The sequence below is a fragment of the Equus caballus genome, chromosome 1 (genome assembly GCF_041296265.1).
Source record: "Equus caballus isolate H_3958 breed thoroughbred chromosome 1, TB-T2T, whole genome shotgun sequence".
In the NCBI taxonomy this organism is placed as follows: domain Eukaryota; kingdom Metazoa; phylum Chordata; class Mammalia; order Perissodactyla; family Equidae; genus Equus; species Equus caballus.
In genome coordinates this window covers 92,632,525-92,645,625 of record NC_091684.1, presented here as the reverse complement: position 1 = coordinate 92,645,625, position 13,101 = coordinate 92,632,525, and the positions used below count along the sequence as shown (strand labels likewise).

Genomic DNA, 13,101 nt, shown 5'->3' with positions numbered 1-13,101 from the left:
TCTGCCAATGTCTTGATCTTGGATTTGCCAGCCTCTAGAAGCGTGAGAAATAAATATCCGGTCTTTATAAGCCACGCAGTCTGTTGTGTTCTGCTACAGCAGCCTGAATGGATTAAGACACCTTGTTTATCTCTGAGCTGGGCTTCCCAGGGCTGAGGTGAATTAGACCAGCAGCATCACTTGGGAGTTCACTTGAAAATATTCCATATTTCACAACGCTGGAAATGGTTCTTGTTGCAGAAAATGTCTTTTTATAGTCCTTTTCATGTAATCAAAGGGCATTTGAGGCAACAAGGTACTATGCTCCTCAGGTTACTAAAAACTTCTTAAACACTATAAAGAATAATTGCTGACAGCTTGGAATCTGACTGCCTCGTGCAGTTAATCATCACCTGTCATTATCATGGCAATAAATCATGGATAAGTAGTTTTCACGACTAGTACTAACAGTAAAATATGGAGAAGACTATTGGACCAGTCCTTAGTAGATAAAGCTACCACGGAACCACTATGGTAGGAGCTCCGTGTAGGAGCTCTCTTTTGGCTTCTACAGTTCTCAAGAAATCAATTAAATCAAACCGTAAAGCAATGCAGACCTTATTGATTCTAGAGACTGTGAGTCACCAAGGGAAGAAGTCCAAAAAGGTTAAATTTCCACTGAACTCCACATCAGAGGGTCGAAAGCTAGAGAGATAAAGACATTAGTCGTAGACTTATGAAACATTCAAGGCTGCTTTCATTTGATTAGGAATTTGCCACAGGCTCTTTATGACAAATATAACAAGGACACTTTAAATCTTTTAAGCTTTGAAGAAAGATCCAAAAAATAGATTAGCTATGAAAAATTCCATTTGGAATTGGAAGCTAAAGAGTAATGTGTTTATATACATTCAGAAACTTACTCCTGCATTTCCAAAAAAAAAAAACAAGGCTATTGTGGAAGGCCACAATCTTTACTGGCTACTGGCTAAAGAAATCTGTCCTGATTTGAAACAGTGGTTACAACCACCTGTTGCCTTATGTCAGTTTTTCCCAAACTATTCTAAAAACCACTACCATTCCATGAAATGTTTATAAGAGATTCTGATGGGGGGAGAGGGGAAGGAAGAAAGAAAAAAAACCCTCTAATATTTTTGCTCTAAAATTTTTAATACACAAAAAATACTAAGTACATTCGATAACAGTTATAATTAGATAAGCTGCCCATGAGGGTGTGCCACACCCCAAAAGGCCAGGAAGACCACAGGGTACCACTTACACATGAACGCACTGATGCTTAAGTGATGCAAAACATAAAACTATTATGTTTTATACTATTTAATGAAAGGTGATTTATGCTATGATTTTTGCCTAGTAATTTCAACATATTATATTTTAACTTTTTATCACATAATAAATATATGAATCAAAACTCAATTTCTTCTAGCCATTACTTTATAAACATGAGACGACTTTTTTGGTTATCTATTTTAATACAAGCTTATATTTATTTTTTCTGAGTTTCTAATGATGTTCTGTCAATAATCATAATTCTCAAAGTTTCTCATGGTCACATGAGTTCAAAAATGTTATTTTAGTTAAACAGAGGTTTAACAGGACATGCTTCATTTGGGGGACAACGCATTCTGAGGTACCTGTTTTTAAAATTTAAAATCACACATGAAGAACTCTGAAGGAAGAGATAACTTAGACATCATAATTTTCTCCACCTAGTTTACATTCTACAAAACTCAACAGGACCCCCATTTACCTTTTAAAATTAAGCAGCACATAAGCAAGAATGCAAGTTCATTACTGATAGATTTACATACCCTCATTTACAGGAAAAGAGGCTTTACACAGCCTTTCTCTGACAAATGATAGGCCACTAGCTGACAGGACAACTATATATTGTAGCAACTACAGCAAAGGCAAAAGACGCACAATTTCTAAGTTGGAATGAAGAATTTATTGTACATGTATGACCTGAGGTATAGACTTCATGCTGTATTTTTTTTCTCCTAAATTGTGGCTTCCAAAGAGGAATATATTACTAGGCTAATCACAGCAACAAAACCTTTCTACTTTAAAGTCTAAATTTTTCTCTTTTTTATTTTTAAATGTCTTTTCATTCCTCTATTCCTATCTCTCACTCTCCACTTTCAGCAGCCACAGATGTAATAAAAAAAAAAACCCAAACTCTCATTTTGTTATTTATGGCAGCCTTACTGGATAAACCAACAGAGGTGAGGAAAGAAGAGGCCTATTCATTCCTATCTTTTCTATTCCGGAAATAAAACTAAACATGGAAAGGAAGATGAAATAGTCACTAAAAACCTTAGGTTTCCTTTCAATAACTAATCTATTTGCTGAAAAAGTTTGCTATACAAATCAATTTTAGAATTTAAAGCCCCTTATTTTGAATAAATTGTCACATTTATTGTGAAATATATATTCAAAAACTACATAACACATATATGCACGCACTAATGAATAATTATAAAGCAAACGTCCATTTTTCTAACTACCATCCAAGTCAAGAAATAGAAGCCAGGATCACAGAAACAGAAGTAACCTCTCTTAAACATACTTCCCCAACACCCCACTTCAATCACTGTGGCTTTAATGTGCTATGTAAATTTCACAAGTTCATTCACTGAGAATGAAAAGAAATAGTGCCAAAGGTGTTGTAAGATGGAAGTATTTAAAATACCTCTAAAACAGATTAATAGAGAACCTTTCTTAATATATAGAACATTTTGTTAAACTTTCCTGTGAAAAATGCCAGCAATAAGTATATCGGTCCATTTAGAATACAAATTATAGAAGTGTTTGAATTTAATTTTGTGGAACACCACACAGGAGGGCCATAAAACAGATTATTTGTTCCTAGCACTTCCAACAGCTGGCAGCGAGGAAGACCAATATTAGCACTCAAGATGCAAAAAAACACTAAATAACAGCTCGTTCAACTTAGTAGCACCTAAATATTTAACTATAAATTACAAAATAACAGATTGATCTCTGTGATCTTTGCTGGGCTCTGAGAAAAATAATAAAAGCCTAGGTAATACTCCTCACTTCCATGCCAAATAAGGATGCTCACGTACAGGACCACCTCTTGCACTAGATACCAGTGTATAGGTAATAACTGTAACATGGAATCACACTAAATGACTATCAATATTAATGACTCCTGTTCAAAGGTGGTTTGGTTATGAAATCTGTTACTCACAAAACTAGCCAAAGCAAGGGTTTTAAGGAGATATTAACAGCCTCAAAATAAATTTAACTGTAAAATATTAAAATTGATATGATGTTAAATTGGAAGTTTATTTTTTTCCTTGGCAAAGTAAGCCACTCAGAGTTCAATGTGACGTTTAAGTAAAAAATTTCCAAATACTGTTAATAAGCAACATTTAAGAACCCTTTTTAAGGAAGCACTCCTGCTCCAATATGTGGACAAAGATAATGCAAAGCAAAGATAATTTATTTATAATGTAAAACATAGCCAAACAATTGTTTCCCTTACACCAAGATCTCCTTTTTCTCCTCCAATCCCACCCACATATATACCTAACCCTTACGTCTTCTCACTAACCACTGCAAGCCTGGGCAATGCTATCCCTGTGGGCTATGATGTGGTAAAGCTCTACAGTAATACCTTTGGGGACTGGATGAACAAGAAAACATACAACTGTATTAAACTTCCAAGGTCTTCCATTAAGCACACTGACAACGAGAGAATAAAAAACAGTCACAGGGAAGAATACCCCTGAATCTCTAGATATGCTTTACACAAATAGATTTCTTTCAATCTCTAACACTGCAATGGGTGAGCAAATGATATATCAATTTGATGGAATATTATGCAACCATTAAGACAAAAAATGAGAAAGCTATGTAACAGATTTTATAATATAGCATAAAATATTTTAAACATACTTTTATATCTAGATATAAAATATTATATATATGGGCAAAGACTTGAAGAAAACAATAGAAATAAATATTTAGCACAGTTGTGGGGACTTCTCCAACCCTCTGTATGTTTAGAAAGTAAATAAAAATCAGAAGGTCAAAAATGCAATGACTCCTCTCTCTAAAGAACTGTAAAAATATCATCAGCACCCTGGTAATCACCTCATATTTACGGTCTACACTAAACACACCAAAACTGGCTATATATTACCCTTACAGGAATGCTCTGGGCAAGGTCACCAGACAAAGGGGAAACAAGGTCCTGTCTGAGTAGTCTGATTAAGAGGAGGGAAAAAAATGACTACTTTACCTCATAGCAAGGGGACAGGTATTTTACCCAAAGTTGTGTTTTACTGCCAGCACAAGGTATCAAATCTAACATTACTTCTTACCAAAATAAACAACTGTATCCCATTTAAGCCCAGAAAAGTACAAAATGCAAAGAGACCATCTATATGTTATAACTTAAGTGACACAGATTATATCAGTTTGGTCACCTCATTGCATCAAAAATTACATCTCTGTGAGAGTGAGAGACGTCTAGATTCAAGGATATTCTGAAATAGGCATAATAAGGCTTGTGTTATTTACTTTATGCCTGCCTTTAAACATCATATGGGTCAAAAGCTCAATACGGTAACCCTGAAATTATTGGTCCTACCTCAAGATGCAGAATTACTTTGGATTCTATTAATATGATTATAAAAATTGCCCTTCACAGCTAACTTTTTTGCAGAAATTAACAAGCTATACCCTAAAATTTACATGTAAATGCAAAAGATCCAAAATTGCCAAAATAAACTAGAAAAAGAACAAAGTTGGAGGACTCACACTTCCCAATTTAAAACTTACAACAAAGCCACAGTAATCAAGATTGTGTGGTAATGGCATAAAGACAGACATACAGACAATAAAAACCATAAGGTCAATAGAATAGAATTGAGGGGCCAGAAATAAATCCTCACATTTATAGTCAACTGGTTTTTGAAAGGGTACCAAGACAACTGAATAGGGATGGAAAAGTCTTTTCAACAAACGGTGCAGGGACATGTTAAGTGAAATAAGCCAGTTAGAGAAGGATAATGTCTGTATGACTCCACTCATACGAGGAATTTAAAAATGTGGACAAAGAGAACAGATTAGTGGCTACCAGGGGAAAGGTGGGGTGGGGGGGTGGGCACAAAGGGTGAAGTGGTGCACCTACAACACGAACGACAAACATTAATGCGCAACTGAAGTTTCACAAGATTGTAACCTATCATTAACTCAATTAAAAAAAAAAAAAAACAACAACAACAAATGGTGCAGGGACAACCAGATATCCACATGCAAAAACAGTACCTCTACTACATATCATATATGAAAATTAACACCAAGTGGCTATTCATACACAAAACAATAAAACTGGACCACTAACTCACACTATATACAAAAATTCTCTCAAAATGGGTCATGGACCCATAAAAGCTACAACCATAAAATTCTTAGAAGAAAACACAGGAGTAAATCTTTGGCACCTTGGATTAGCTTCTTAGATATGAAATCAAAAACAAAAACCAAAGAAAAAAATAGATAAATTAGACTTCATCAAAATTAAAAACTTCTGTGCTTCAAAAGACACCATCAAGAAAATGAAAAAGACAACCCAGAAAATGGGGGAAAATATCTGCAAATCATTTATCTGATAAGGAACTCGCATCCAGAATATATAAACACTTAGAACTCAATAACAGAAAGACAAATTACCCAATTTTAAAGAGGGCAAAGGACTTAAATGGATATTGCTTGAAAGATATACAAACAGCCAGTAAGCACATGAAAAGATGCTCAACATCATTAGTTATTAGAGAAATGCAAATCAAACCACAATGAGATACTACTTCACACCAACTAGAATGGCTAAAATCAAAAGGAAACACATTAACAAGTAAGGACGTGGAGAAAGTGGAACCCTTGTGCATTGCTGGTAAGATTGTAAAATGATGCAGCCACTCTGGAAAACAGTTTGGCAGTTTCTTAAAATATTAAACAAAGAGTTACTACATAACCCAACAATTCCAAGAACTGAAACATATGCCCACACAAAAACCTGTACATGAATGTTCTTAGCAGCATTACTGATAACAGCCAAAATGTGAAACAACCCAAACGTCCATCAACTGATGAACAGATAAACAACAAGTGGTATATCCATACAATGGAACATTATTTACCAATAAAAAGGTGTAAGTAGTGATATATGCTACCATATGGATGAATCTTGTAGAACATTATGCTAAATGAAAGGAGCAGGTGCATTCAACAGGCTACTTGTACTATATATTTCCTTCAACTATTTTTCCTCTATACATTTTACACTCTACCACACAAATACTATGTCCTCTATGCTTTTTGCCCAGTGACCCAAAATAAAACCTTTTGACCTTCTATGACCCACTAGACTCTACTAGAACATCTCTTTCGCTCTGCCTAATTGTTACAGTCATCTATGGACATGTCCAGTGTCCCCTGCTTTCTGACGATAAGACTGTCAATCAATTTTGTATCTTTTATAGTACAATGCCTTACATATAAGGGTGTTCACTGTTCTTTAAGGGATAAACATCATTACAACAAAAAGAACCTAGGCTGTGGAATCTAATAGTCCTTCATGTATTTAATGAGCAGTTACTGGTGACCTGTTTTGTGCTGGAACTGAACTGAGCTCAAATCCAGATTCAGCCATTTAACCTGTCTAAATCTATTTTCCTCTCTAAATTGAACATGCTACCTACATTTTGCAAGTGTTTGAGGATTAAATTCAATGACATACTCCTTTTGGTACACATATGTCCTCGATAAATGCTATTTCCTTTTTTTCACGTTTCCTCAAAAGTAACTGAACACATTTCTTTACGTCTGTGAAAAAATATAGTATATAGAGGATATACCCAGGAGAAAAATGATCTCAAACTTGTAAGCAAGTAATTTCAAATTTATAATTTATATTATAAACCTCATATTTTGTTAGTAAAATTACCTATTCAGAGTCTGAGAAGTAACGTCCTTGAAGTTGGAGAACTCTCATAGCCCACGCTGATACCACTACAGTTGCTAGAAAATTATTTTATCCTAACCAAAATTTGCTTTTCCAAGAGGCTTGAATATCTGAGGTACACTTTCTTAGGCAAAAATTTAAGAATCATATTAAGCCCTCGCTCTGCAGAAGATACTGCACAAGATACTGATCACACTTGAAAGCAAATATACAGAGGAGGGCATGGCGACGTAGGACTCTCACAAACTCTGGTGAGAACTGAAAACCTGTACAATCTTCTAGGAAGGTAAGCTGGCAGTATACACAGTATCAAAGGCCTCAAAACCAACATACCTTCTGATCCACTAATTATACTCCTAGGAATCTATTCTGAGGAAACAGACAAAAGATTCAGGCACCAGATGCTCATTGTAAAATAATAACATTTTCCAAAACTCCACATTCAATATGCATAGGTGGCTAGAATTATATTTTTTTAAATATTAAGAGTGATTGTTTCTGAGTAGCAAAATCATGGTCAGTTTTTATTGCGTTACTTTTTTGTATGTTCTAAGTCGTCTGCAATTCAGATGTGTTGATAAAAAAACTTTTTTTTTTTTGCTGAGGAAGATTCACCCTGAGCTAACATCTGTTGCCAATCTTCCTCTCTTATGTTTGTATGTGAGCCGCCACCACAGCACAGACACTGACAAGTGGTATAGGTCCACGCCCAGGAACTGAACTCAGGCTGCCTAAGTGGGGCATGCCAAACTTAACCACTAGGCCACCAGGGTTGGCCCTGAAAAAACGTTTTTTTTAAAGCAGCAAAACAAACTATTGTCAGAGCTAAGAAAGTAATAACGTATTTGATTATCACTTTAGAATTTTAAAAGTGATTTCAGATACATAGCTGGATCTTTAAAACATGCCATTAAGGTGGATAAAGTGATTATTTTGTCAATTTAACAAATGAGGAAACGAAGGCTGAAGTCATGTCACTTGCCCATGGTTACACTTAGTTGACACTAAGAATCCATGATTTTCATTTCTAATTCTATGCTCTTTTCTCCACCAGTAGTTCTCAAAGCATGGCCCCAGATCTGGCAGCAGCAGCACCACCTGGCAACCTGTTAGAAATATAAACTCTGAGGTCCCACCCCAGACCTCAATCAGAAACTCGGAGACGGTGGTGGGCAGCAATCCATGTTTTAAACAAGCCCTCCAGGATTCAGATGGATGATAAATCTGAGAGCCACTGCTGTGTATCATGCTGCCTCACAAACACATTATGAGATAATCAAAACAATTCTGGAAAAAAGGGAGTGGTGGTGTTATTTATACCTCTGTCAAGTCCATTTTCACATTTTCAGGCTCTTGCAAATTAACAGGAGGTAGTAATTATAATGATTCACAAAAATCTTAATGTTTGATTCCTGACAACGTAATTAACCAACTACTTTCTTTTGGATTACCACCAGCAGTCCCAGAGGACAGACAGATCTTCAGTACAGTAATATTACAGGAAATGAACTGACGAAAACACTGGAACATCACTAGCTAAAAATGCTCAAGAAGAAAGAGTCTGTTATATTTAGGTGTGTTGTATGCGTGGGCAGGGAGTGGGGGCAGGAATCAGAAACATAACAATTTTTATTAACTTGAACCGTTACTTCTAGATAATATTCTTCTGACCTTTGTAACCCTGAAAACCAATATGATGACCTGATCTCCTGTTGAATCCAGTCCATAACCACTTACAGAGCACTCGCTATATGTAAGACATTGTACAAGTGCTAACGGAAACACAAAGCTAAGGAGACAGTTTCTGCCCCATGTAACTTACTTTTTTTTTTTTTTTTGGTGAGGAAGATTGTCCCTGAGCTAACATCTGTGCCAATCTTCCTCTTTTTTGTATGTCGGATGCTGCCACAGCATGGCTTGATGAGCAGTGTGTAGATCTGCGCCTGGGATCTGAACCCATGAAGCCCGGGCCACCAAAGAAGAGCACATGAACTTAACCACTCCGCCACTGGGCCAGCCCTTGCCCTACATAACTTTTAACCTACCAGAGGATGTCAATATTTCATCAAGAATAAAGCAAGGCAAAGAGAGGGAGTGCCACAAGACAAATTTAAAAATTTGTCATGGAAATTCAAAGAAAAGTGACATCTCACTTTGGAGGGAGTAGACAGGAAAATGTGAGTCTGGGGAGACAGAATTTCAATAGAGAAAAGTGGAGGAAGGGGAAATATCAGTCTCTTATTACAGAGAAGATGAGGCAAGAAGTAGGAGGGGAGAGTGTGTGCAGAAGGACATCATACTGTGACTGCAGGCAAGAGGGGAAAGACCGATCGGGTTACACTGTCCTGCCTGGGACTAACTATGTCACTCTGGCCAAGAAAGCCTACCTCTGAATCACAACTACTCATTTACGATAGGAATAGTAACAACTATCTTATTTACCTCACAGAGTTATTTACTTGAAAAAAAGGCCAGAGAGGGAAAGGCCTCAATATAAAAAAACACAGGACGTGTTCAAAGTTCAATAATTATTCCTTACTGGGTAAATCAAAATTGTATAATATTGAAAATATTTCAGTGCAAAATGTTTCCATTTCAAAAATTACTTTCAGTTTCTATTATTAATAAGTGAATAAATAATCTGGATAACTAAAAATAATGTAAGCAGAAAAAGCAAATTATAAAAATTTTTTTAAAATAGATTTTATAGGAAAGTATCTTTTCTTGGGGAGGTTTACCTACCTAGCAATAGCATATTGGCAGTTTCTCCTGAAACTAAAAATACGTTTATCAAACAATTCAACAATTGGACTTTTGGCATTTATCCCAGAGAAATAAAAACTTACATTCATACAAAAATCTGCCTACAAAAGTTAAAAGCAGCTTTAGTTGTAACAGCCAAAAACTGGAAACAACTCACATGTCCTGAAATGCACCTATGGTTAAACAAATTATGATACATCTATATCACAGAATTAAAATGAATGAACTATTATTGCTGGATTCAAGGGAATTATGCTGAGTGACAAAAGGCAATTCGAAAAGGTTACACACTGTAACCTTTCTGAAATAAAATTACAGAGAGCTGGAGAACAGATTAGTGTTTGCCAGAGTGAGGAGAGAGCTGATGTGGCTAAAACGGGCAGCACTAGCGAGTACTGTGGTGATAGAACAGTTCCGTATCTTGACTGCAGTGGTAGCCACATGAAGCTACAGTTACATAACTACACACGTAAATGAGTACAAGTATAACTGGTAAAACCTAAATAAGCTCTTACATTATTTTCCTGGTTCTGATATTGTATTATACTTATTTGAGTGATCAACACTGGAGAAGGTGGGAGAAAGCATGCGTGGGACCTTCTTGTATATTTCTTTGCAATTTCTCATGAATCTATTATTATTCTAAAATAAAATGTTAAAAAGAAAGGTACACTGCCATTTTTTCTAAAGGGATGATGCCCATTCTTCTAACAGTACTATGAAAGTGGTATTCTTATCCACTGCTGATGGCATACTAAATTGCTACAGTCTCCTACGGAAAATGATTTTACAGCATAAATCCAGGGCCACAGAAGTTTTGTGCCCTTTGACCTAACCATCTAATTTCTTAGAATCACCTAAAGAAACACAATCAAATTTGGGAAAACATATATACATATACAGATGTATGTAAAGATATTACTACAGTGTAAATGAGAACAAAGCAAAACTGGATGCAACTTAGATGTTTGAGAATACGGAAATTATTAAATTCTCTAAATCTAGTCCTGAAATACTACGCAACCATTGATAAGGATCACAATGATACAACAATATAACAGAAAATGCACATTATGAGAGAACAAAGAAAAATTCAAAATTAGCTCCTAAAACATGCATATAAAATAACAGGACATATTTTTCACAAAAATAAAAGACGACTGTGTTAGTGTGACACACTTATGGGTATTTTTCTCAAACTTTCTTAGAGTTGTCATAGTTAAAAGAGTCACAGAGTTTCATAGTTAAAGAAATAAGCATACTTTTACCTTATCCCAGAAATCAACCAAAGCTGTAAAGTCCCATTTCTTAGAATATGCCACATTGTATTTCAGAATAGCATCCTATGGAAAAAGCATAAACAAAATCTCATGATATAGTCAAGTGAATTATCTGTGAATAGCCTGTCTCCTTTATGAACTACTTCCAGTAAATCCCTTAACGCTGGACCAGCTTCCTCCTGTCCTTAGCTACTCCACATCAGCATCCATGAACAAATAAAATGCATGCTAATTTATTATTCACTTAAGAAAAATGAGATTAGAAAGGTCAAGTAATAGTGGAAAAAATATCATCATTACTCTAAAGCATGCATTCGAAACAGAGGTGATACACTCCAAGTGAACAAAAATTGGATCTTGGGGATAAAAAAGTTTAAATATAATAATGCTTTCTGGCCCTCAATAGGGTCACATTATACATACAGATATACAGTGTATTTGTAGTATTAAAATTTCATGGGGAGAGTAAATTAGGAAAAAATGTCTAAAAAGGCTCCCTGGAAGAGAGGGCAATAATGAAAAAAAGATTGAGAAACATTGCCTTAAAGCATAAAACGGTCTTTTTTCCTTTATTATCAGCCATTTTTATAAACTACATATAAAATGCCTATCTTCCCCTAGCAGTTCACATGAATTAAATATTCACGTACAGTGAAAAGTCAAAATAGTACGCCATCTACTGGTGGAATGTTTAATTGTCTGAATAGGCAATACTCTTACCTGGTTACCAGAGTTAAAAACAAGAAAAGCGGCCCAAAACGGAGTCACTCGCACTAAACCGCAACTCACCAAACCGACATTAATTTAACTACAGTTTCAGACTCTCCCAGAAGTGGAATCTTAAATCAGTCAATCAGGAATCACCTGGTCAGCACTAATTAGGCCATCTGCCTGACAGACCCCTGCCATGCCCTAAACGAAAGTGATCTGGCCATAACCAATCTACTTTTTTTTTTTTTGAGGAAGATTAGCCCTGAGCTAACATCTGCCACCAATTCTCCTTTTTTTTGCTGAGCAAGACTGGCCCTGAAGTAACATCTGTGCCCATCTTCCTCTACTTTACATGTGGGACGCCTGCCACAGCATGGCTTGACTAGCAGTGCATAGGTCTGCACCCGGGAAATGAACTGGCAAACCCCAGGCCACCAAAGTGGAACGTGTGAACTTAACCACTGTGCCAACAGGCCGGCCCCAAAACCAATCTACTTTTTGTTAATGTAACTTCTTTGTTCCTGCTCCCTTCTGCCTATAAAAGTCTTTCATTTAACACAGCAACTCGGAGCTTCTTTCTGTCTGCTAGATGGATGCTGCCCAATTCAAGAATCATTGAATAAAGCCAGTAAGATCTTTAAAATTTACTCAGTTGAATTGTTTTTTTTTAACACCAGAGTGGGGTATGCATAAGGCAATCCATTAGTTACAGAGAAAAAAATATTATTTATAATTATATTTCATCTCATCCTTTTAATTTCTATTTTGACTATATTTTATAATGTACATATTATATTAATAAAGTAACATGTAGAGTTTATCAACTATTTGCATTTGTAACACACACCCCAAAATTTTTTAAAAATAAGTAAGTCTGAAAAACGCTGTTAGACTATTTAAACTTTCCAAATTTCCTCATCACTGAATAAGTTTTAAAAAAATTAATACTCTTGCCAAGGAGCTTCCTGAAACATCCTTCATCCCATATAAATAACCACAAAGCAACTAGGTTAAAAATTGAGCCAAAAAAATCCATATTATTTACTTGGAGTTGTGGATAACCAAGTTTCTTCAAAAAGGAAAAGAAAAAGCACCAACCATAAAATAACATGGCAACAAAAGCTTTTATTTTTTTCTCACAGCCATAACATAAAAATTTCCATTAAAAAAGAAAAGATTTTAAGAATTTTTCTCTAATGACTGGTACCTGATTTCAGAACCTCACAGAAAGTATTAAATCACAGTGTCTATCAACAAGTGAGTGAACAAACAAGGCATATACTGCAACAAACCGCTGACACACTCAACAACATGGATGAAGCTCAACGATCCTCACTCTGAGTGAAAGAA

The 13,101-nt window shown here is 35.6% G+C and overlaps 1 protein-coding gene across 5 annotated transcripts in view; it reads right to left on the bottom strand.

Annotated features, from left to right (window-relative positions):
* Positions 1-13,101, bottom strand: part of PARG (poly(ADP-ribose) glycohydrolase) — a 113,428-nt gene that overhangs the window by 83,039 nt on the left and 17,288 nt on the right. For all 5 annotated transcript variants that reach the window (XR_011423945.1, XM_001500120.7, XM_005602716.4 and 2 more), the window contains one exon: positions 11,029-11,103. Coding sequence is in view for 4 of the 5 variants with exons in the window: in XM_001500120.7 (XP_001500170.2) it covers positions 11,029-11,103 (75 nt within the window). In the remaining variant the exon portion in view is untranslated. The remainder of the gene's footprint in view (positions 1-11,028; positions 11,104-13,101) is intronic.